The following is a 26,490-nucleotide window of genomic DNA, read 5'->3' on the forward strand; positions in this document are numbered from 1 at the left end:
TCTTCCCCCATTCTACTATCACCGTCTTCAGTGAATATAGGATAGTTGTCACTATACTCTTATTCTTCGTTGTCTTCCAATATAACCCCTCTTTCTCCATGCTTGGTCCAACAACTATAGCTGGGCATGAAACCGTTCTCCAGCAGTGGACATGAAGGGTCTTTGAGGTAGAGTAATCCTTCATATTCTTACATGAACTACATGGACAATAGATGAAACCATTCGACCGCATGTTTGTCATAGCCACGTTGAGAAAATAATGCATGCTATTAATGAACTCGGGATGGCACCGGTCACCGTACATCCATTGTCGACTCATCTGCATTATATATGTATATGAAAAATCATTAATTACATAACATCATGGATATATGAGTGACCAACTTAATTAATATTCAAGTTCATCACATAAAACTAAGTTTTTGTATAAAAAAGAAGAGGCGCACCAAGGTGGTACGGTGCCGGCTAGGGGACGACGCTGGCGATCGACGGCGGTGAGGACGGGGAAGATACTAGAACCTACAAAACATACTTTAATTTGAGCTCAAAATGCAAAAAAAATTTCCCTAACTAAGACATTTCATCGAACACCTTGCTAGCCCTAGAAAAATAGTACGAGTTAAAACTACCAAAGAAATGAGCTAAATTAGGAACACCGGAAGTAAGAATGATATTGCTAACCCTTGGATAGATGGAGGTCATTAATCTTGTTAAAATGGTGGAGAAAAAAATGAAAATTGTTTGGAGTGTGAGAGGTGCAATAATTTTAGAAATGTGAGGGAGAGAGGAAAAAATGAGAAGGATCGGGTAGGCGGGGCAGGAATCATATAGAGAAGCCTTTAGTACCGGTTCTTTAGATGAACCGGTACCAAAGGTCCAGCCCTGGCCCCACCGTGCGCCTGAATTTTGACCGAAGGCCTTTCGTACCGGTTCCTAACACGAACCGGTACGAAAGCCCCTCCCAAACCGGTACCAAAGCTCCTCACCCGTCCGAGCCCCCAAACCGGTAGGCTTAGATGGTTGCCCTATTTTCTACTAGTGGGTACACACTTTTGTTAATTTCAAGCAGGCTGGAATTGGTTGTTTTTACGCCGGTAGAATACATCATATTGTATGTATGTACGTAGGATATTTACCAGAATATTTTGAAACTCCAAAACACCGTCTTGTCGTATGCCCTCGTTTTTTCGATGGGTCTAAAAATGGACGTCATTCCTTCCTTCACCCAAAAATGGAAGAAAAACAAAGAGCGGCCCCTCGCTTCTCTCTCTCCTAGACCATTCTTTCTAGCCAGTAGCCATATTTCTATTGCCAACTAATTTGTTTCTTGTTCTTCTTGCGGTCCTGTTGATCCTCGCGTGCATGCAACAATGAAGCTACGGAGATGATCTCTTGGAGGAATCTGCTCGATACGAGTTAATTTGGTTCCGAGCTGTGGCTAGCTTAGCTAGGTAGCCTGGTCGATTGATTGATATTCAGTGATGGATGCTCCGCTGCCAGATATCTATCCCTTGACAAGCCTCCAGATTGGGTACGTACCGTACGCAATTCCTCCATTAATGCAGGGATGCATATGGGTGACAAACTCTTCTATTTCTGTAAATTAATTCGCGATGGATTTTGGTGATGGAATATTTCCTACTTACAAACTGCAGGGACATGCAGTCGTACGTCTCCCGGGCGTTCCTCTACTTTGCGCCGGTGAGCAAGAAGGTGCTCATCCTCGTGGACAACCAGCCATGGATGACCAGCAAGCAGCCCAGATCAGCCAGGATATGGCAGTTCATGATCACTAAGGTACCTGCCTGCAGGACCCTCGTATATATATACTAGATGCCGCGCAGAAATCAGGTTTAAACAAATGCATATAGTAGTTGAATACTCGTGTGTTGGCACGAGTTACTTATATTACTTTGCACCTGAACAATTTATGTCTACACACGATACTTCAAAAACAATAGGTTATTTTAATTTGACATATTCTTACATGCTTAAGCAATAAGTATTCAGTAAGACTCCACTTTGCTCATATCGCGCAAACAATCATCTACCGTTCTTTTATGTTTCACCTCGGTCATGCCTTCAGTTAATAGAGACACGTCCTATTAACTGAAGACATGAACAAACCTCTAAACGGCCTAGTTCGAAAATTTGATCAGCCAAACAAGCACAACCCTCTATGTAGTGCAGGCACAGAGAAACATACTGAATCTCCTGCACTGTTGCATCAGTATCTAAGCCCTGATAATGATAATATGAATTTTCTAAGAAATCTCTAACTTGCACTACAATTGTAGAGGCATTAAAATTGAAATCTGGCTGGTGCAGCACATTGTTGAGATGAATGGAGTAATACGCAAAAGAAAATCGTTCTCTTTAGTTTTTCTAAAAGTTTCCCGTGATATATTTCATGGAATGAATAGGAAGAGAGTGAAACTTCTATATCATGAAAATGTTATCTACCCAGTGTAATATTTAGCAATCAATGATTCTAACGAGTCCACAATTTCTCTTATATGGTAATTTACCATGTCTTGCAATGCCACATAAAAGCATCTAAATGATATCAAAATTAAAATAACCGAATTCGGAAGAAAACAATGTCTTCCACTATTCAAGGCTGAATATCTTTCACAAGGAACATACATAAAGTTCCGTGCTATGAAAAATAAAAAAATAAAGTAGGCAAATAATTACAAAATTGCTTCTCCGGATTTGCCTTGCAGTCTTCTATTATGTTGCCTAAAAGATCCTCTCAAACAATTACCTTCTAGACAAAGCCAACTAAAACATAAATAAATTTTAACAAAAGTTCCAGTTTCCGTTGGCGCAATATTAAGAACATACCATGAGTGTGTTACCACCAGAGACAATATATATACATTCTCTTCACATTGCTATTTCAGCTGAAACATAAACACGGTTTATTTTAACAATAATTCCATTTTTCACAGGCGCACATAATACCATGAGTATTTTACCATTAGAGACAGTATACATCTCTTCACATTGCTATTTCGGATTCTTGTTTGTATAATGCTATAAGAAAAAGAAAATCGTACTGGACCACCGTACGTGTACTCAAGAAAACATTGCTAGGCAATGCTAGCAGTAGTAGTTTTAAACATAACAGAAAGGGCTCCAGCAGAACGTGCGACGCTATAACAGCTGGTAGCTACAAAATGCACTTAACAATTGTCCTAAAATATTTATGTGTGTAGTCGTTTTGGACATCAATCTAAGCGCACAAGATGGCAAGCCACCATTTATTATAAATTTGTGCTTGCACTATCAAATACTTCAGAAGATTAATATGTGCTTGCGCTTTTAGATAATTCAGACAAGCTTAGATAATTATTTCTGCTAGCTGCTGAAACATAGATAGAAGAAAACAAAATGGGGAAAATTCAATTCGGTTCTTGGGTGCATATGCTTCCTCCACCTAAAAAATAGTATATTTTTAATTGTCAAAAATTCTAACAAAAAATTTCGCATGCGCATCTCGACACTCTATGTACGTTCGTGCAGTTTTGTGAAAAATAGATATTTTTTGTGTTCGATGTAAAAAAGACAAAACAAATCTCACAAAAAGCCTTATTTTTAACACAAATTTTTGTCTTTTTACACAGCCTAAATGGCAAGTTTATTTTTTATGCAAAGACTTCGTGCGCACTTAGCATTTGAAGATGTACACATGGATTTTTCATTTGCAATTTTTTGACATTCCAAAATATATCAAAGTTACAGTTCAAACTAAAGGGAGCATACGCACCCGGGAGCCAAAACATCGCTCCCACAAAATGGAGTATAACTTTGCCTTGATTTGTTAACAAACTGCAAATAAATCTCTCCAAGCTGCAGAAGAGTGAAACATGTAGTTCGATCGTATGTTAAGCTGAAAGTATAAATATAATTAGCTGTCATGGTTCAATTATACCATTTCACTAAGTTATGTCTTGATGCCATAACTATACACTATTAGTCCGTCGCAACAAAAGGGAAGTAAAAACCCTCAAAACATGTGACTTTTAGTTAAATCTTGTCTAATTACCTATCTATCAGCAAGAAAAGGAAATGAACACAATATACATGTGTATCTCGAGAAGTAGCTAACTAAAACAAGATGTGGTAGAACGTGATAACTTATATTGTAGAATTAGTTCCAGATATGAGGCACAAATTAATGACTGCTAGTTCTGCTCCATCCTCCGCTCCAAAAAGAAAGTTTCGCTCTATCCACGACTACATCTCCGGCTTGTTACGTGAATATTTTTCACGAAAACGCAAAAACCTTGTGTTTCGATGCATTGATAGATAAAGAAGGTTTATATGTACAATGTCCAAAAGAAGGACCAACGTCACGCCGTACAACTCAACCTAAAAAACCTAATCTAGGGGAGGAGTTGGCGAAGCTCCCGGGCGCCCGCGTCCGTCCATTGTCGCCCCTCGGCCTTGATGTCGCTGAGTAAGGAGGTCACCAAGGGATGCGTGTTGACCGCAGTGTTTCTGTCCTTCCGGATCCACTACGACGTGAGCATAATGAGTGACGATGTTTCTTTATGTAACTGGCGTGGGGAGGTCCACACCACTAGCAACCACCACTCCACGAAGTCACCCTTAACCGTAGGAGACCCGGCGGTGGATCGAATCCACAATAGAACCATCAAACCAAACATTGTGTGAACATTGCTTGCATGTTCCGAGTCGTGCGGGTGCCAACTCCATTCATATACCTCAAGCATATCTATAAGGTTGTACTAGTAAAAATGCCCGTTCGTTGCACCGGCAAAAATAAATAGTCAAGCGGTTCGGCAAACCACAGTGGTGATGCCTCTCCTCTCTGCATTGGTGGTCACATTTTTTCTTACACGATAAACATAATTATCAATCCTAATAAGATTATATTGCTAAACCCTCACCTCAGTGAAACAACAAAGAAAACCGAGCAAAGAAAAATTGCTTTGTACCACCAACAAAGAAGAATCAAAGAAGGCACGGCCTAACCAAGATATCTGAAGTTCTCTATGTAAATCAATTGACATCAATAAAAGAAATATGAAGACTCCAATCTTTCTGATGACAAATCTAAATAAGCGGGTTTTATTGCACACCAAAATTAACTGTACGGTGTACAGCTAACCTGGAGATAGTTACGCAAATCAGTCTATTCGTGCAAAGATGTGCACCCATCATCAGGAAGCTCCGCATCTAACAGAATGCCTGCACCTGAAAATCGGATGAAATAGGAACCGGATTGGCCATAGCTAGCTAGTGAGTAAAAGATTCAGGTTAAGCTAGTAACATGCAGGCTGCTGTGCCACTTGCTCTGTGTTCATCTCTCCAGAAAGCTAGAACTCAGACGCAATGGACGCCGTCACGTCACGGAACCTTGCACTGCGGGCAGACATCCGGTCGCAGTGGGGGCACCGCAAACACAGCCATAATCTGCGCGCTATTTCTCAATCCAGACACGTCTATATTTTTTTAGGAGGATATAAACGGCTTATACGTGCCTCATCTCTTAGCGCTGAGGGCATCTCCAACGGGCCGACACATTTCGGATGTCTGAAATATCCGTTAGCGTCGGCCCGCGGACGACATGCGATCCAGAGCGATCGTTTGCGTCGCGGTACCTCCAGCGGTGCGGACGCATTTTTTTAACGGAGACAGCGTCAAGCTCGTTACTGGCGTTTTATATCCCGTCGAGGACTGCCGCCGGCGATTAACTGTTCCCGCGCGACGACGGTCGTTCCCGCGCGTGCCCAATACATTCGCAAGTTTCGCCAGCGTTTCGCGCGTGGGAAACGACCTGTGCGGTAACGCCGTTTCCTGCCCCGCTGTGGCTATATAAGGTGGACACCGGCGGGGGTGACGGGCACACCTCAAGCTATAGCATCCATCCATGACCGACCACAACCGTACTTGTGAACACGTTGTTCAGATGTGCCGCCACCTCCACCCGGATGAGGACGAGAAGGAAGTCGCCGCCGGTGTTGAGGCCGAGCAGCTGGACCGGGAGGCGGAGGTCGCGGAGGCGGCAGAGCGCGCGGAAGGGCGCCTCGCGGCGACCAGGGCGGAGATCGCCAATGCCATGGCCGATCTCGCCAACGCCAGGGCGGAGCTCGCGGAGGCGCGGGCGGCCATGGCGGCCCCTCCAGCGGACGCCGTCATCCACGACATCGCGGACGACGACCCCCCCCCCCCCGGGCCCGCTTCGAGTGTGCCGGTGACCAGTTCATTCTAGTCGCGTCCTTCGAGTCCCTGGCTGGGGACGCCCAACGTCGACAGGCTTGGTTGGCGGAGGAGGAAGCCCACATCTATGCGATCGCCATGGCTCTGGGGTTAATATGCTCCGACCTGGACTCGCTCCAGCGTAGGGGCCCTTCTCCCGCGTGGGTCGAGCAGGAGAACCGGGAGCTGGCGGGTGTCATCGCTGCCAGGGACGAAGCGGTGGCGGAGGCGGCCAGGGACAGGGCCCGCTTCCTCGCCCAGCTAGCGGGGTTGCAGGCGGTGGCCCAGGCAAAGGAGGAGGTGGAGGCGGCGGCGGCGGCGGTGGCCCAGGCGGCGGCGGAGGAGGCGGCGGCCCAGGCGGCGACGGCGGCTATGGCCAGGACAGTCCTGTGGGACTCCTCTCTGGCCGAGGCCCTCGAACGCCGCAGGCGGGAGGAGGTGATCACTCTGCGGCGTGCCTGGCGTGCGGAGTGCGCGAAGCGCTCGCGTTTCGACGACGGCGCCGGCCCCTCCGGCGGCCAGTAGTAGGCTACGCAACTGCGAGTAACCGAAGCCGATGTAAACCGCGCAACGTCGAGTAGGTACAGCCGTTGTAGTTTTAGGTTAACTCAACTAACCATCTGCTAGCTCCTCCACCGCATCTACCGGCCGGCACGTGCCCTGGATCCTGCACCATCAAGCTCCACCTGATGTTGCCCTCCGATGTAGTTGTCACCACCTATACCGCCGCCGCCACGCTCGATTTGTTTGGGTACAGAGGGAAGATAGAGACCAGGAACGCTCGATTTTAATAGGCCTGTTAGCGATCAGCGATAGAGTCTATTACAAAAGATCAGCGATAGAATCTATTACGAAAGAGGCTCGGTCAAAAAAAGAGTCCAGAAGCCAGAACTTGTCAAGCAATGTGCGAAACCAAACGAGCGGGACGCGGGACGCACGACGGAAACACGGACGGACGACGGACCACGGAAACACTTCTTCTTTTATTATTAGGTACTAGCATAATTGCTTGTGCTTCGCTACAGAACCACAATAATAAATGTAGAAGAATAATTTGACATATGACCTTATAAAATATAATTGGTATTTCTATTATTTTTTGAGAAACACAGTACAAACGCAGGTACTCACATACACGCTCATACACTGACTCCTATGAACGTACACACGCACATCCTACCCCTATATGAGGACCTCTGAAAGACTGAGCCGGCGGATTGGATTTTAAAATTGACGAAGTCACCACATGTGTCCCGCTGTCATGGGAACGTCGCCTCCCACCAAATGAATATCCGACTTTACGAGACACCCAGATGTTAAACGTGGGGTTTGAATTTTGGTGGGCTGGGGTACAACCTCCCTCCTAACCAGGTGTCGAAGGATGGATGATATTTGCAAAGAGACCATCTACCTTCACAGTTTCTTCACGAAGATAAGCTGATCAACTGCCGATAGATTGTTGCTTTATTCTGCATGTTACTAAATAAAGCTAACAACGCTGCTTAACTTGCACCTGCACATTCTGGTAATCTGTAAGTAACAGAGGAAGTAGTATTTATGTTTATAAAGTAAAACACCGAGGTGAGCTAGAAATCTTGGGTTGAAGCAGTCCTAATCTACATACAATTTGATTCGTTTTTCGGCGCCACGTACCGAATTCCAAGTCTAGAGTCGTTGAGCCGCTTGATCGCCTATGCAGTAGAGCACGTAGGATATGCAGAAAGGCTTGTAGAATTTTTTTTACTTACTAAGTTACTATAAACATGGCGCTTACGCGCGTCACGTGCTGCTGCCGAGACTTGCAGCATGTTCGGCATGACGTTGGATCTTCATAAGTTGAAGAATCAGCTAAGCTAGCATGAGCAGAGCTGACAGCTGAGTAGTCCACTCTAATTAACATGCATCAGTGCATCACGGCGATTGATGCAGATGCAGAACCCACCAGCCCAGGAGAGGATTGAGCGATAATACAAGATCGGGGGGAATTGCCGCCGGTTGTCGTTGCCTCTGCCTGACGCCCGCGCATGACACACCCATGCTCGTCGTACGCTGTCTGTTACATGCTAACAGCGTCGAGCTTGAGCTTGAAGTAGGGGTCGAACTCTCGAATGTCGTGGAGGATATTCATGAACAGCCCCTTGCTCATCTTGTACCGGCGCCGAAAATTGTCGGCATGTATTGCATCAACGGCGAAGTAGTCGTTGTGCAGCATGGCATGCCCCTCCATCCTCTGCCGGGGCTTGGACTTCCTTCTCCCTGGCCTTGATCCTTCGCGGCGCGGCCTCTTCATCTTCTCCGCCTCGGCGTCAACCATGTCCTGCAGGGACGCGATGATCAGAAAATGCTCCCGGAGGTCGCCATCGAAGGCTTGATCGTCCTCCAGCAGCAGGGCAGCCATCTCATCGTCGCTATCCATGTCTAAAGCAAAATCAATGGTTAAAATTGCACCGAGGCAGACGACGCAACGAACAGCGGCCAATCGCACCTACCTGGCAAGTCGTCGAGCACCTTGTGTGCACGGAGGTGGGGCGGATTTGACGCCACGTTCTGGGACGCGATGGCGAAGCGGCAGCGGCGGAACGACTGGCAGGAGGCGCGGGAAGGAGGGAGCGACGAGGAAAGAGGCCCGAATCAACGGTTTATGCAAATACTCGCCGACATGTGGGAGCCCGCGTCGGTTCGCCTTGCTTTTCGTTGTGTCCGGCGTGCCCGGTGCGTCCCCTGTGGGACGGGGACGGCCTCGGGGCGTCGGACACCGTATCGAGGCGCGCCGGACAAAATTGGGCTTTGGAGGACACGGCTGGAACCGTTTTTTCATCCGGCGCTCCCTTTGGGGGGCGGCTTTGAGGGACGCTACTAGAGATGCTCTAACAATCTGCTAACGTGAAGTAGGGGCACATTGGTTACATGGCAGGCGTCAGATTGCCACACCCATAGAAGCACCAACCCTACATTGGCCCTGGCATTACCACCACTCCTCCTGTAGCCGCCAAAGCACAATAGCAGCAGCTCGCCACCATGGAACGAACACACGGGTGTACTCTCAGGCTGAAGCAGAGGAACCTGTTGTAGTTGTTGCGGTGTTGGCGGGGGCGCCAATGGATTATCATGTATTGAACTGAATCTAAGATTGCGGGTTCCTTACCTCAAACTGCAGAGTGGTCCACCCACTGCAGATTGATTCGGCGATGAAGTATAATGGCTTGGTGACGCCCTTGAACCGACACTCAGGCTCCAGCATAGATCAGCTGTAGTCGTCGTGCAGCGGTAGCACCAATACACCATCGACGTCCTCTTACAGGATGCCAGTTCGTCCCCTGCAAAATTCGGTCAGTAGAGGATGGTGTTGCGGAGCCATGGGAGATTGGAAGACGAGGAGCGTCTGGAGGAGTCGAGGGTGAACAGGAGACAGAGGGGTCGCAAGCCGGGCAACCGTGGGAAATAAATCCTATACGACCTGGGTCGTATGGCTCCGAAGGCTGGACCAGCTCCACCGTGCGACACATGGCGTTCTGAATCTCAAGCCAGTCAAGCTATATACTGATCCTCTAATTCCTGTTTCTCTCTGTGCTTCTTGTAGAAGAGATATTGGAGATTGCACAGCATAATAAATAGGGCCGGCTGCTCATATATATATAGGCGGACACATGTACAATTACAGGTACAACACTGAGAAAACACGAGGACCTATACCTATACAATATGTTACTCAACATCCCCCGCAGTCGAAGGGTCGGCACCGACACATAGACTGGAGTGAAACTCCGGAAAAGTCGTGGACGACAATTCCTTCGTCATGATATCGGCAAATTGCTGAGACATCGGTACGTGAAGAACTCGAACGCGACCGAGGGCAACTTGCTCACAAACAAAGTAGATGTCCAACTCAATGTGCTTGGTGCGCCGATGATGAACGGGGTTGGCGGAGAGGTAGACGGCCGACACGTTGTCGCAGAAAACCACCGTAGCCTTGTCAACAGGACAAGAGAGCTCGGACAGAAGCTGGCGAAGCCACGTGCACTCGGCCACAACGTTGGCCACAACGCGGTACTCGGCCTCAGCACTGGAGCGAGACACGATGGGCTGCCTCTTGGAGGACCAAGAGACGAGCGACGAGCCAAGGTAGACGCAGTAGCCGCTGGTGGAGCGCCGCGTGTCCGGGCAGCCCGCCCAATCCGCGTCCGAGTAAGCGACGAGGTCGGTCAAAGTCGAGGGGGAAGCATGCACCGACAAGCCGTAGCCCATGGTACCACAGACGTAGCGTAGAATTTGCTTCACCACGGCCCAATGAGCATCCCGAGGAGCATGCATGTGCAAGCACACCTGCTGCACATCGTACCGGAGCTCCGGTCGCGTCAATGTCAAGTACTGGAGAGCACCGACGATGGAGCGGTAGAACGGCGCGTCGGACGCCAGCGACCCATCACTGGCGGAGAGCTTGGCCTTCATGTCGACAGGAGTAGGCGCATGGTTGCAGTTAAGCATCCCGGCACGCTCTAGAAGCTCGTGGGCATACTTCCGCTGATGAAGGAAGAACCCGTCCGCACGCCGGACAACCTCGATGCCGAGGAAGTAGTGGAGCGGGCCAAGATCCTTCAACGCGAACTCAGCGCGAAGACTGTCGGTGAGCTATCGAAGAAGACCGGTGGTGGAGGCCATCAGGATGATGTCGTCGACGTACAGCAGCAGGTAGGCCATGTCGTTGCCGGTCCGGTAGACGAACAGCGACGCATCGGAACGTGTGGAGCGGAAGCCAAGCCGATGCAGGAAGCCGGCAATACGCTGGTACCAGGCGCGGGGCGCCTGCTACTGTGGAGGAGGAATTAAACGGAAGGCGAACATGTTTGCCTAGACGACATGCTTCACAAGAGTGGGCATCCGATTTATTACAATAAAGGAGAAGCCTTGCATTATTTGACGTAGAGCGGCGGAGCTAGGATGGCCAAGACGAGCGTGCCAAAGGTCGACACCGGCGGAGAGGGCGAGTGGGCGGCCGGTGGTGGTGGAGGCCGCGCCAACAGGGTAGAGATCGCCGGGGCTGTCACATCGGTGGAGGAGCATCCGGGTACGACCATCCTTGACAGAAAAACCAAAAGCGTCAAATTCCACAGTCACAGGGTTATCACGACAGAATGACTTAACGGAAACAAGACTTTTAATCAAGTCAGGAGAAACAAGAACGTTATGTAGAGAGAGAGGAGTGGAAGTGGAAGGAAAAGAGACGGAGCCAGTGTGAGTAATGGGAAGAGCATGACCGTTGCCAACGATGATGCGAGAGGAAGTGGAAGCGGGTGTAGAAAATGAGAGGTTACCGGGGTGCACAACCATATGCGCGGAGGCGCCGGTGTCCATGAACCAGTCGCCACCGCCACCATACGCCCCAGCGGAGGGGGCGCTCTGGAGGGCGGTCAGGAGCGCGGGATCCCACGGGGCCGAACCCGGGGGGCGGCGTAGGCCGGGGCGGTCTGGGGTGCCGCGTAGAACGCCTGGTGGGTGGCCGGACGTGGCCCCATGATGCCCGGGTAGGGGCGCGCGGCACGGGCATGGAGTAGGCGTGAACGACTCCAGTCCATGGGTTGTGAACGGCGGTCCATGGCGGAGGGGCGGTGTACTGCGAGGGACGAGGCGCGGGGGCGGTGGTGTTGGCGCCACCATTGCCACCGCTATTGCCGCCACCGCCACGGTGACGACGGCCGCGGCGACTACCCCCAGAAGGAGCCGTCTGCCCGATCCAGGGGCCGGTCTGGCCGGCCTGGGCACCGGCGTGGCCGGTCCACGGTCCGGTCGGGCTGGCCTGGTGACCGTACTGGCCGGTCCATGGCCCGGTCTGACCGGACGGCTGGCCGGCAGCGAGGAAACCCGGCGGTGGACCCGTGGAACGAGGCGCAGGGGCGCGGGACGCGGGAGTCTAGGCACCGCGGGAGAAGCCGGCGATGAAGGCGGTGTGGGCCGCCCGAGCCTGGAGATGCTTGAGGCGGCGCTCCTCGAGGCGCAGGTAGGCCACGGCCTGCTCGAAGGTGGGTGTGGTGAGGAGCGTGAGGTTGGAGGCGGCGTTGCTGAGATCCTCGTCGAGACCTGCCGACATGGTGGACAGCATGATCTTGTCATCGATCAGGAACTCCAAGTCACGAAGCTCATCGGAGAGGATCTTCAACTTGAGGGCGTACTCGTCGAGAGACAGGTCATTCTGGTGGGTGCCAAAGAACTCCTACTGGAGGAAGGTGACCCGCTGGATTTTGTTGACGGTGAAGAGACCGATGATCTTGGCCCAGACCGTGTGGGCGGAGTCGCTGTCATGGACGACGGTGCGGAAGATGTCATTGGAGACGGTCTGGTAGAACCAGCGGATGATGGTGGCGTCGATCGCGAGCCACTCGGGGTCGTGCGGCATGGCGAGGAGGTCGATGGTGCCGTCGACGTGGTTGAGGAAATCATACTCGCAGAAGAGCAGCCCGAAGTACGTCTTCCACGGGAAGAAGTGTAGGGATTAGTTGCATAGAAAACAAAAAATTTCCTACCGCGAACACGCAATCCAAGCCAAGATGCAATCTAGAAGACGGTAGCAACGAGGGGATTATCGAGTCTCACCCTTGAAGAGATTCCAAAGCCTACAAGATGAGGCTCTTGTTGCTGCGGTAGACGTTCACTTGCCGCTTGCAAAAGCACGTAGAAGATCTTGATCACGGCGCCACGAACGTGCAGCACCTCCGTACTCGGTCACATGTTCGGTTGTTGATGAAGACGACGTCCACCTCCCCGTTCCAGCGGTCAGCGGAAGTAGTAGCTCCTCTAGAATCCGACAGCACGACAGCGTGGTTTCGGTGGTGGTGGAGAATCCCGGCGGAGCTTCGCTAAGCGTGCGGGGAAGAAGGAGGAGAGGGGTGGCTAGGGTTTGGGGAGAGGGGGGCGCCGGCCATCTAGGTGGTGCGGCCACCTTGTGCTTGTTGGGGTGGCCGGCCCCCTCCTCTTGGCCCTCATTATATAGGTGGAACACCCAAGAGTTGGTCTACAAGTCTTCGAATAAGACCCCAAACCAAAACCTTCCATATCACATGAAACCTACCCAAGCTAGGACTCCCACTAGAGGTGGGATTCCCACCCTTCCTTGGGAGGGGGTGGCCGGCCCCCTTAGGGGAGTCCACTTGGGACTCCTCCCCCTTAGGGTTGGCCGGCCATGGGAGATGGAGTCCCTCCGGGACTCCGCCTTCCTTAGTGGTTTCTTCCGGACTTTTCTAGAACCTTCTAGAACCTTCCATAGAACCTTCCGGATCATTTTAAATCTTATAAAATGACTTCCTATATATGAATCTTATTCTCCGGACCATTCCGGAACACCTCGTGATGTCCGGGATCTCATCTGGGACTCCGAACAAATATTCAAACTCCATTCCATATTCAAGTTCTACCATTTCAACATCCAACTTTAAGTGTGTCACCCTACGGTTCGCGAACTATGCGGACATGGTTGAGTACTCACTCCGACCAATAACCAATAGCGGGATCTGGAGATCCATAATGGCTTCCACATATTCAACGATAACTTTAGTGATCGAATGAACCATTCACATACGATACCAATTCCCTTTGTCACGTGATATTTTACTTTTCCGAGGTTTGATCATCGGTATCACTTCATACCTTGTTCAACCTCGTCTCCTGACAAGTACTCTTTACTCGTACCATGGTATGTGGTCTCTTATGAACTTATTCATATGCTTGCAAGACATTAGACGACATTCCACCGAGAGGGCCCAGAGTATATCTATCCGTCATCGGGATGGACAAATCCCGCTGTTGATCCATATGCCTCAACTCATACTTTCTGGATACTTAATCCCACCTTTATAACCACCCATTTACGCAGTGGCGTTTGGTGTAATCAAAGTACCTTTCCGGTATAAGTGATTTACATGATCTCATGGTCATAAGGACTAGGTAACTATGTATCGAAAGCTTATAGCAAATAACTTAATGACGTGATCTTATGCTACGCTTAATTGGGTGTGTCCATTACATCATTCATACAATGACATAACCTTGTTATTAATAACATCCAATGTTCATGATTATGAAACTAATCATCCATTAATCAACAAGCTAGTTAAGAGGCATACTAGGGACTCTTTGTTGTTTACATATCACACATGTAGTAATGTTTCGGTTAATACAATTATAGCATGGTATATAAACATTTATCATAAACATAAAGATATATATAATAACCACTTTTATTATTGCCTCTTGGGCATATCTCCTTCAGTCTCCCACTTGCACTAGAGTCAATAATATAGATTACATTGTAATATACCTAACACCCATGGCATTCTGGTGTTGGTCATGCTTTGCCCTAGGGAGAGCTTTAGTCAACGGATCTGCTACATTCAGATCAGTGTGTACTTTGCAAATCTTTACTTCTCCATCTTCGATGTACTCGCGAATCGAGTGGTAACGCAGCTTATATGCTTCAGCCTCTTGTGTGACCTTGGCTCTTGTGCATTGGCGATGGCACCCATGTTATCACAGTAGATGATTAATGGGTCCAATGCACTAGGAACCACACCGAGCTCTACAATGAACCTCTTCATCCATACCGCTTCTGATGAAGCCTCTGAAGCTGCTATGTACTCTGATTCTGTTGAAGACTTCGCCACCGTGCACTGCTTCGAGCTTGCCCACCTTACTGCAGCACCATTCAATATAAACACGTACCCAGACTGTGACTTAGAGTCATCAGGATCAGTGTTCCAACTTGCATCGGTATAACCGCTTACAACGAGCTCTTGGTCACCTCCATAATAAAGAAACATATCCTTAGTTCTTTTCAAGTACTTTAGGATATTCTTGACCGCTGTCCAGTGTTCCATTCCTGGATCACTTTGATATCTGCTAGTCAAACTAACAACATGTGCTATATCCGGTCTAGTACATAGCATGGCATACATGATAGATCCTACTGCCGAGGCATAGGGGATATTACTCATCCTTTCTCTTTCTTCTGCCGTAGCTGGTCCTTGAGTCTTACTCAAGACCTTGCCTGGTAACATAGGTAAGAACCCTTTCTTACTTTTGTCCATTCTAAGCTTCTTTAGAATCTTGTCCAGGTATGTACTCTGTGATAGCCCTATTAGGCGTCTTGATCTATCTCTATAAATCTTGATGCCTAATATATACGATGCTTCACCAAGGTCTTTCATTGAAAAACTATTATTCAAATAACCTTTTACACTGCTTAATAGTTCTATATCATTCCCAATCAATAATATGTCATCTACATATAATATCAGGAATGCTACAGAGCTCCCACTCACTTTTTTGCAAATACAGGCCTCTCCATGACACTGTATAAACCCGAAGTCTTTGATCACCTTATCAAAGCGTCGGTTCCAACTTCTTGATGTTTGCTTCAGTCCATAGATTGAACGCTGAAGTTTGCATACTTTGTCAGCATTTTTAGGATCGACAAAACCTTTGGGTTGTACCATATACAACTCTTCCTCAATGTCTCCATTAAGGAACGCCGTTTTGACATCCATCTGCCAAATCTCATAATCGAAAAATGCAGCTATTGCTAACAAAATCCTCACAGATTTTAGCTTCGCTACAGGTGAGAAAGTCTCATTGTAGTCAACTCCTTGAATTTGTCAGAAACCCTTTACGACAAGTCGAGCTTTATAGACAGTAATATTACCAACAGCATCTGTTTTTCTCTTGAAGATCCATTTATTCTCGATAGCCTTGCGGCTATCTGGTAAGTCTACCAAAGTCCATACTTTGTTATCATACATGGATCCCATTTCGGATTTCATGGCTTCTTGCCATTTGTTGGAATCTGGGCTCATCATCGCTTCTTCATACGTCGCAGGGTCCTCATCATTGTTATCCACAATCATGACATTTAGACAAGGATCATACCAATCAGGAGTGGCACGTTCCCTTGTCGATCTGCGAGGTTTAGTAGTTTCCTCGTTCGAAGTTTCATGATTATTATCATTAGCTTCCTCTGTTGCCGGTGTAGGCGGTACAGGTACAACTTCCGGTACTGCGCTACTCTGATCAACGAGTATAGATTCATCAATCTCATCGAGTTCTACTTTTCTTCCAGTCACTTCTTTAGTGAGAAATTCTTTCTCAACAAAGGTTCCATTCTTAGCAACAAAGATTTTTCCTTCGGATTTGTGATAGAAAGTGTACCCTATAGTTTCCTTAGGGTATCCTATGAAGACGCATTTCTCCGCTTTGGGTTCTAGCTTGTACGGTTGTAACTTCTTTACATAGGCTTCGCAACCCCAAACTTTAAGGAACGACAGCTTAGGTTTCTTATTAAACCATAATTCATACGGTGTCGTTTCTACGGATTTTAATGGTGCTCTATTTAAAGTGAATGTGGCTGTCTCTAATGCATAACTCCAAAATGATAACGGCAAATCAGTAAGAGACATCATAGAACGAACCATATCTAAGAGAGTTCGATTACGACGTTCGGACACACCGTTTCGTTGTGGTGTTCCCGGCGGTGTCAATTGTGAAAGTATTCCGCATTTCTTTAAATGCATGCCAAACTCATAACTCAGATATTCACCTCCACGATCAGATCGTAGAAATTTAATCTTCTTGTTACGTTGATTTTCTACTTCACTTTGGAATTCCTTAAACTTCTCGAAAGTTTCGGATTTATGTTTCATGAAATAGATATACCCATATCTACTCAGATCATCTGTGAAGGTTAGAACATAACGATAACCACCGCGCGATGCTACACTCATTGGTCCACATACATCGGTATGTATGATTTCCAATAAGTCAGTAGCTCGCTCCATCATACCAGAAAATGGAGTCTTAGTCATTTTTTCCATTAGACATGCTTCACATCTATCAAGTGACTCAAAGTCAAGTGATTCAAGTAATCCATCGGTATGGAGTTTCTTTATGCGTTTCACTCCAATATGACCAAGACGACAGTGCCACATATAAGTAGAATTATCATTCAATTTAATTCGCTTAGCATCAATGTTATGTATATGCGTATCACTACTATCGAGATCTAACAGAAATAAGCCATTCTTTTCAGGTGCTCGACCATAAAAGATATTATTCATAAAAATAGAACAACCATTATTCTCAGACTTGAATGAATAACCGTCTTGCATTAAACAAGATCCAGATATAATGTTCATGCTCAACGCGGGTACAAAATAACAATTATTTAGGCTTAAAACTAATCCCGAAGGTAGATGTAGAGGAAGTGTGCCGACAGCGATCACATCGACTTTGGATCCATTTCCAACGTGCATCGTCACTTCATCTTTCAGTAGTCTTCGTTTATTCTTTAGTTCCTGTTTCGAGTTACAAATATGAGCAACCGAACCAGTATCAAATACCTAGGTACTAGAACGAGAACCAGTGAGATAAACATCTATAACATGTATATCAGATATACCTTCTTTCTTCTTCTTGACAAGGCCGCTCTTCAGATCAGCCAAATACTTGGAGCAATTACGCTTCCAGTGTCCCTTCTCCTTGCAGTAATAGCACTCAGCATCAGGCTTAGGGCCGTTCTTAGGTTTCATAGGAGGCGTGGCAGCTTTCTTGCCACCCTTCTTGAATTTTCCCTTAGACTTGCCCTGTTTCTTGAAACCGGTGGTCTTGTTGACCATCAACACTTGGTGCTCTTTCTTGATCTCAATCTCAGCAGCTTTTAGCATGCCAAAGAGTTCAGGTAACTCCTTGTTCATGTTCTGCATATTGTAGTTCATCACAAAGTTCTTGTAACTTGGTGGCAGTGATTGAAGGACACGATTAATCCTCAGTCTGTTAGGAATCACTATTCCCAAGTCACTGAGTTTCTTCGCATGCCCGGTCATGGCGAGCATGTGCTCACTAACGGAGCTGCCTTCTTCCATCATACAGCTGAAGAAATGTTTCGATGCTTCATAGCATTCCACGGCCGCATGAGTCTCAAATATAGCTTTCAGCTCATTCATCAACTCATGAGGATCGTGGTGCTCAAAACGTTTTTGAAGATCGGATTCCAGACTGCACAGGATGGCACACTGAACTTGAGAGTACCGAGTTTTCCGAATCGCGTAAACAGCTTTTACTTCATCGGTTTCAGTTTCTGCAGGAGGGTCACCTAGCGGTGCATCAAGCACAAATTGCGGATTTCCGCCAGAGAGGAAGATCCTCACATGACGGAACCAGTCGGTGAAGTTGCTACCGTTGCTCTTAAGTTTTTCTTTCTCTAGGAACTGGTTAAAATTGATTGGGGACGCCATCTCTACAACATATATTTGCAAAAGTTTAGACTAAGTTTATGACAAATTGAGTTCAAATTTTAATTCAACATAATTAAAAATCTAGGTGAACTCCCACTCAAAACAATATCCCTCGCATTGTCTTAGTGATCACATGAACCAAATCCACCGCACCTAAGTCCGATCATCACGAGACAAGGTGTGATTTCAATGGCGAACACTCAAAGTGTTCATCATATCAACCATATGATTCATGCTCTACCTTTCGGTATCACGTGTTCCGAGACCATGTCTGTACATGCTAGGCTCGTCAAGGCCACCTTAGTATCCGCATGTGCAAAACTGCCTTGCACCCGTTGTATGCACTTGTTGATTCTATCACACCCGATCATCACGAGATGCTTCGAAACGACAAGTCTTGGCAACGGTGCTACTAAGGATGAACACTTTATTATCTTGAGATTTTAGTGAGGGATCATCTTATAATGCTACCGTCACGATCTAAGCAAAATAAGATGCATAAAAGGATTAACATCACATGCAGTTCATATGTGATATGATATGGCCCTTTTGTCTTTGCGCCTTTGATCTTCATCTCCAAAGCACGGACATGATCTCCATCATCTTCGGGCATGATCTCCATCATCGTCGGCGTAGCGTCAAGGTCAATGGCGCCGTCTTCATGATTGTCCTCCATGTAGCAACTATTACAACTACTTTGAAATACTACTCAACATGAAATTTAAAGACAACCATAAGGCTCCTGCCGGTTGCCACAATACAATAATGATCATCTCATACATATTCATCATCACATTAGGGCCATATCACATCACCAAACCCTGCAAAAACAAGTTAGACGTCTCTAATTTTATTTGCATATTTTACGTGGTTTAGGGTTTTCGATAGAGATCTAATCTACCTACGAACATGAACCACAACGTTGATACTAATGTTGTCAATAGAAGAGTAAATTGAATCTTCACTATAGTAGGAGAGACAGACACCCGCAAAGCCTCTTATGCAATACAAGTTGCATGTCGAACGAGGAACAAGTCTCATGAACGCGGTCATGTAAAGTTAGTCCGAGCCGCTTCATCCCACTATGCCACAAAGATGCAAAGTACTCAAACTAAAGATAACAAGAGCATCAACGCCCACAAAACCATTGTGTTCTACTCGTGCAACCATCTATGCATAGACACGGCTCTGATACCACTGTAGGGATTCGTTACATAGAAAACAAAAAATTTCCTACCGCGAACACGCAATCCAAGCCAAGATGCAATCTAGAAGACGGTAGCAACGAGGGGATTATCGAGTCTCAACCTTGAAGAGATTCCAAAGCCTACAAGATGAGGCTCTTGTTGCTGCGGTAGACGTTCACTTGCCGCTTGCAAAAGCGCGTAGAAGATCTTGATCACGGCGCCACGAACGGGCAGCACCTCCGTACTCGGTCACACGTTCGGTTGTTGATGAAGACGACGTCCACCTCCCCGTTCCAGCGGGCAGCGGAAGTAGTAGCTCCTCTTGAATCCGACAGCACGACGGCGTGGTGTCGGTGGTGGTGGAGAATCCCGGCGGAGCTTCGCTAAGCGTGCGGGGAAGAAGGAGGAGAGGGGTGGCTAGGGTTTGGGGAGAGGGGGCGCCGGCCATCTAGGTGGTGCGGCCACCTTGTGCTTGTTGGGGTGGCCGGCCCCCTCCCCTTGGCCCTCATTATATAGGTGGAACACCCAAGAGTTGGTCTACAAGTCTTCGAATAAGACCCCAAACCAAAACCTTCCATATCACATGAAACCTACCCAAGCTAGGACTCCCACTAGAGGTGGGATTCCCACCCTTCCTTGGGAGGGGGTGGCCGGCCCCCTTAGGGGAGTCCACTTGGGACTCCTCCCCCTTAGGGTTGGCCGGCCATGGGAGGTGGAGTCCCTCCGGGACTCCGCCTTCCTTAGTGGTTTCTTCCGGACTTTTCTAGAACCTTCTAGATCCTTCCATAGAACCTTCCGGATCATTTTAAATCTTATAAAATGACTTCCTATATATGAATCTTATTCTCCGGACCATTCCGGAACTCCTCGTGATGTCCGGGATCTCATCCGGGACTCCGAACAAATATTCAAACTCCATTCCATATTCAAGTTCTACCATTTCAACATCCAACTTTAAGTGTGTCACCCTACGGTTCGCGAACTATGCGGACATGGTTGAGTACTCACTCCGACCAATAACCAATAGCGGGATCTGGAGATCCATAATGGCTCCCACATATTCAACGATGACTTTAGTGATCGAATGAACCATTCACATACGATACCAATTCCCTTTGTCACGCGATATTTTACTTGTCCGAGGTTTGATCATCGGTATCACTTCATACCTTGTTCAACCTCGTCTCCTGACAAGTACTCTTTACTCGTACCGTGGTATGTGGTCTCTTATGAACTTATTCATATGCTTGCAAGACATTAGACGACATTCCACCGAGAGGGCCCAGAGTATATCTATCCGTCATCGGGATGGACAAATCCCACTGTTGATCCATATGCCTCAACTCATACTTTCCAGATACTTAATCCCACCTTTATAACCACCCATTTACGCAGTGGCGTTTGGTGTAATCAAAGTACCTTTCCGGTATAAGTGATTTACATGATCTCATGGTCATAAGGACTAGGTAACTATGTATCGAAAGCTTATAGCAAATAACTTAATGACGTGATCTTATGCTACGCTTAATTGGGTGTGTCCATTACATCATTCATACAATGACATAACCTTGTTATTAATAACATCAAATGTTCATGATTATGAAACTAATCATCCATTAATCAACAAGCTAGTTAAGAGGCATACTAGGGACTCTTTGTTGTTTACATATCACACATGTACTAATGTTTCGGTTAATAAAATTATAGCATGGTATATAAACATTTATCATAAACATAAAGATATATATAATAACCACTTTTATTATTGCCTCTTGGGCATATCTCCTTCAAGAAGTTGGCAGCGGTGGTGGAGAGCTTCACCGGCACGCACTCGGCGATGGGGATGTCGCGGATGACGGCGGCGGAGGGGCCGGCCAAGGGGTTGCTGCTACCGGAGTGGGAGGAGTTGAAGGGGTCGGAGCCAGAGGAGGAGAAACCGGCCATGGCGGAAGCGGTGGTGGTGGTGGGAGGCAGAAGCGGCTAGGGCTAGGGTTGGGTGAAGGCCGACGGCGCCCGGGGTGGGGAGGGGCGGCGGCTAGGTTGGGAGGAGGAGAGCTGGTGGCGCCCAGGGGGAGAGGGGGCGGCGGCTAGGGCTAGAGAGGGGAGGGTGGCCGGCGGTGCCCTAGGTGAAGGGGGGCGGCGGCTAGGTCAGGACCCGAAGGGTCTCTGATACCATGTAGAAGAGATATTGGAGATTGCGCAGCACCAATAGGGCCGGCTGCTCATATATATATATATATATATAGGCGGACACATGTCCAATTACAGGTACAACCCTGAGAAAACACGGGGACCTATACCTATACAATATGTTACTCAACACTTCTCCGCCATGGGACATGGCATGCTCATGCTTTCTGGTTCTCCTTGCTGTCTGTCACTGCTGCAGCTCTTCCCCGACGTCCACGGACATGTCTCCATCTCCTGGTGAGGCAACTCCTTTGCTCGCTGCATCGCTCCTGTAGGCCACCTACCTCGGCGCCGTTGCTCGCGGCACCACCAGTGCTCCAACCATGGCTACCTCCTGAATGTCTTCGCTGTGTCGCCTTGCTCCTTGACGGTCATCTGACGGTCATCTCATTGCAACGTACGTCACCGGGATATGGCTGCGCCGCCGTCGCAAAGCCTCAATCTTCCGTGATTTGGAATCTGGATTTGGTTACCGCGAGAGACGGGATTAGCGATTGGATAACTGCAATTTGCTAGGTCGCTAAACTCCTTTGAGATTCGGAACTCCAGGTGTAGCACAGTGGATCTGGTTCGGCCATCGGGGCCATGCGATCCAGGTCGTATAGGATTTATTTCCGCAACCGTGCTCCATCTGGCCCGTTTACTCCGTGCGTGGACTCACTCCGTGCGCGTAAAACAGGATCCCGTAGGTGTAGCATTTCTCATAGTATGTGGGGCGAGCTCGTCTCCCCTCCTCCGTGGGCGGGTAGGAAAATTTCGTGCAAGCTCCCCTTCCATCCCGTCCCCTTCATCCACGGGCCAAGAAAACCTTGCGCGAACCGAGCCATTTAAGGCTACGTTTGATAGCAAAATAATTTTTTGAAGTATTTCCTTGCAGAACACTGCATATTCCAAAACTTTGTTGCGTTTGGCAATGCCTAAAAAGTGTTGTCTAAATACTGAAGTATCCCTCAAGAAGAAAGTCCAATTCTCATTTAAAACCAGACAGAAGTTCTAGGACCAGAATTGAACTTTTACTAGAATTCAAGGATCAAAAATGGACTTTCTTCATCCCTCAAACTGAAGTTTCTTCAACGTATATTTAATAAACAACCCCCTGGGCTCTTTTTCCGAAACGGAAGAGAAAACGACCCGCCCCGCTCGCTATATTGGTTCACGACAGCCACGGCCCAGTTTGTATTGTGTTTGACAATACTTTGGTAAACTATGCCACCATGCTAAAAGAAACTCATCTTCTACCCTCTTTCTAATATCAATGAAAAGCAGGCCACATGCTGCCTTTTCGTAAAAAAAAAACTGCAGTTTTTTTTTTAAACTTCGGTTTTTATAAGATAGTTTGCTATCAAACATAGCCCAATGTACTTCTCCTATTGTAAGTGTTCTTAGCGTACATTTAAAAAGTGATAGAACCGAAATATAGGAGAGGGTCGTACTGTGTTTCTAAAAAAAGATAGGAGGATATATACTATATGTGTTGTCTGAGCTGAGGGAGTGCTGCAAATTTAAACTAAAGCCGTGCCTTATTATTGATCGGATAAGAAAGACACACGTGACTTGATGATCATTAAGTGTTCTTCATTTTAAAACGATAGAACCTACGAAATATGTGAAAAGGTAATGCATAAAGATAGTAGAACCATAGGAATGAACTTAACGTGACAACATCTTTCAACAGAAAAGACACGCGCGCGGTACTTGATGATTCTTGTTTTCTCCAAACAGTCTAGCACATATGCCGTCCATGACGACACATCTATGCATGTCTTGAATCCGCCTCCAAAGAAACGCTTGACTTGATGAGCTGGCTTGGTTTGCACGGATAGATTAATGCCAGACTAATGCCCCCCTCAATTTCGATCAAACGGCTATCAATAGTCGAGGTGACCGGAAGTATGCATGTGTAATAATAATAGTATCTAGTAGTTCTGTAGTTGGGAGCAAGCTATTTAGATATACAAGATATTAGCACACGTATTACATAATATATCTGGTAATATTGATTTGAGATTATAGATGTTGATATTATATTTCCTATATACTTAGTAAAACTCTACAAAGCTAGGTATATGCAATGTTTAAAGAAAGAAAAAGAGTGTGTGTTTTATGTGAATGTGAGTTTCCATTCGCATCTATCACAAATTAAGCCAGCTCGCATGCAGTGCAGTACAGGACTTCTCCGTTCGTCAATTCGAGGAGGAGCACAAACATTGTTGTGGTGGCGGAAAACAATGATACAACTAAGACGAAGAAGGCGATGCGGCGGTGGCTGGCGGTCACAGATCCGACCCCGACGCTGATGCACGGGTTCCTGGTGTTCGAGGTGTCGTGGCGGGACGTGCATGGCATCAACTACTTCAACGACCTGCTCACCGACACATCTCTGGCTTTGGAGGCACGATACATCAACAAGTGGGAGTTCCACAATGCCGAGCAAGCCGCTGGCTGCACTTCACAATGGTTCCTTGGTCATGCCTTGGAGACACTCTCTCTCCGGGGATACCTCTTCCACTACCACCATCAACATCACCACCATCATCAACATCGCAGATCAGCATCTGCAGAAGAAGAAGAAGGAGAAGGTCATCAAAATGACCTATACATGCCTCCTTCTCCAGTGAAACGGGAGCATGAGGATGTTGTTGTTAATAAAGCCAGTAGCAGTGGCGATGAGAAGTACTCATTGTCCCCGACACTAAGGAGAAGGAGAAGTTGGAGGGTCAGGACTAGGTTCAGGAAGAATCCACCTCCGGATGAGGAGGATGCAGAGCCATTGTGTTGTACTTCTCCGATACTACAGATGCAGCGGTACAACGACATTCTCCTCTTGTTACGGTTTCACGATGCGTCGCTTCCATTCAAGCTTCGGCAGATCATCATGTCAGACATCCGCCTATTGACGTTGCTAGAGTCCGGGCTCCCATCTTGGGTCATCTTCTTCCAGTCATACCCACTGCTCTGCCACCTCTACCGGCCCTGGATGCGTCCTCTAGCTAGGAGCCTCTACATGCTCGCCTCCCTCGTCACTGTCATCATCGGCTTCTACGACCTCTACAAGAATGTGCCGCTACTCAAGTCAGCAGCGGCGCGCATCTGTGGGCCGCTCTTTGATTGGATCGAGACATGGGACATGGTGACCCGCATCCAATACCTCGGCACCATACTCTTTCTCCGCAACCTACGTAGGTTCCTGCAGGGGCTACTCACTCTACTAAACGCTGCTAGGGCGCTACTCCGTGCTGTGGTGGCACCATTGGCCGACCTTGGGTTATTCGAGCTAGCTAGCACGGTCGGCTTACTAGCCTCGAATGCGTGGGATCTTGTGGTGGACTTGGCAGAGGTCATGTGGGCGCCCTTCGACGTGGTGCTAGACTGCACCGCCGGGGTGGTGGCATCCATGTGGCCAGTGTTGCAGGTTGTGGTGCTACCGGCGAGGCTCGCCGTGGCACTTGCGGGGTGCGCGGGGTCGGTGTTGTCCAACAGCTACAACTTCTTCAAGGACATTTGGGAGACGCTTAGCAGCATCTTCCAGCTCAATCACATGTCCGAGGCGCAACAAAGCACCTTTGACATGACCACACTCAAGACATTATGGAATGATCTATTTTCTCAGATCTTCCGAGCGATGAGGGGCATACTGAATGGAATACTAGTCTTCTTTTACTCTTGCAATAGGCACAGGCTCAGGTACCTCGCCGACTTGTTTGTGTTCCATTGCATTTCATCAATTTGGTTGAGTGAACTAATTCGAGCATCGGAACTTCTTGTGTACGTAGCATCTCCAATCATGCTCGGTCAAGATTACGCCACGTGCTTCGTATTGCTAGATTGGCACCACAACATAATTCGACATCATGCAACTACAACTCCACCGAGCATAAAAATACCAACGAGGTCTTTACGATTTGCTTATCCTTTTTATTTGTTTTATTTATTATTTTTGATGAAATGATAGATCAATTGATATTCATATATGTATTTTCCTACTCATTTTTGTATGTAGGACATGGCTACCGAATGTGATGTATGCAAATGATAATCAGTATGCCACTCTCGCGTGAAAAGGCTAGCGAAGCACTTGGGATCCATAAGTGGTACCAAAAAGTTAAGTGTCCATTTTTTGAAGCAGTTGGGATCATTTGTAAATAGGATCATAACACTGTTTATTTCAGAAAAGGGCGTGTATCAGGTAGACTGTAGAGAGCCCGTTTGACATCGAGTTCTACTCTTCAGATAGAATATATATATGTTTACGTTGATTATATGGAGGACCAGTTTCAGGATTGACTTGGAACTCGCGTGAAGACCGGTAAAAGTCAACATGGGCACTTTGTTTTGCATTTGAAATACATGAAATCCATGAGACTGTGTTTGGATGTTTGTACTGGGGCTAGACACTGGACATTCGGGTGACGCGAGGAGCCCGAATGCCAAGATTTGAGCTGTTTACCTGGTCTGGGTATTGAGGCTAGGTATTTGATCTTGATATCAAGCGCGGCTCCGAATAGCAAAAAACGAGGAGGCCTAGGGCCCGCTTGGTAGCATGGGTTCGATTTGAGGCTCACTAGCGCAGGGAGATGTGAATATCTGCGCGTTGCAAACATGCCATGGAT

The 26,490-nt window shown here is 47.5% G+C and overlaps 1 protein-coding gene across 2 annotated transcripts; it reads left to right on the plus strand.

Moving 5' to 3' along the window:
- The first annotated feature begins 1,219 nt into the window (after positions 1–1,219).
- LOC127327945 (uncharacterized) lies at positions 1,220–26,116 on the plus strand. Of its 2 annotated transcripts, XM_051354773.2 has the most exons (5): positions 1,220–1,531; positions 1,656–1,797; positions 24,045–25,564; positions 25,654–25,771; positions 25,881–26,116. In XM_051354773.2, exons 1-5 carry the CDS (start codon positions 1,482–1,484, stop codon positions 25,911–25,913), a joined length of 1,863 nt encoding a protein of 620 aa, XP_051210733.1. In that variant the 5' UTR covers positions 1,220–1,481; the 3' UTR covers positions 25,914–26,116. The 2 variants fall into 2 exon arrangements, with proteins under 2 accessions (XP_051210733.1, XP_051210734.1); XM_051354774.2 differs by lacking the exon at positions 1,220–1,531 and having other exon boundaries at positions 1,707–1,797; positions 24,040–25,564.
- The last annotated feature ends 374 nt before the right edge of the window (positions 26,117–26,490 follow it).

Source organism: Lolium perenne, chromosome 1 (genome assembly GCF_019359855.2).
Source record: "Lolium perenne isolate Kyuss_39 chromosome 1, Kyuss_2.0, whole genome shotgun sequence".
In the NCBI taxonomy this organism is placed as follows: domain Eukaryota; kingdom Viridiplantae; phylum Streptophyta; class Magnoliopsida; order Poales; family Poaceae; genus Lolium; species Lolium perenne.

Coding starts and splice junctions, on each gene's coding strand:
- LOC127327945 (XM_051354773.2), top strand. CDS start 1,482: ATGGATGCTCCGCTGCCAGATATCTATCCCTTGACAAGCCTCCAGATT. Junction 1,532..1,655: donor TTGACAAGCCTCCAGATTGG/GTACGTACCGTA, acceptor TACAAACTGCAG/GGACATGCAGTCGTACGTCT. Junction 1,798..24,044: donor GGCAGTTCATGATCACTAAG/GTACCTGCCTGC, acceptor CATGCAGTGCAG/TACAGGACTTCTCCGTTCGT.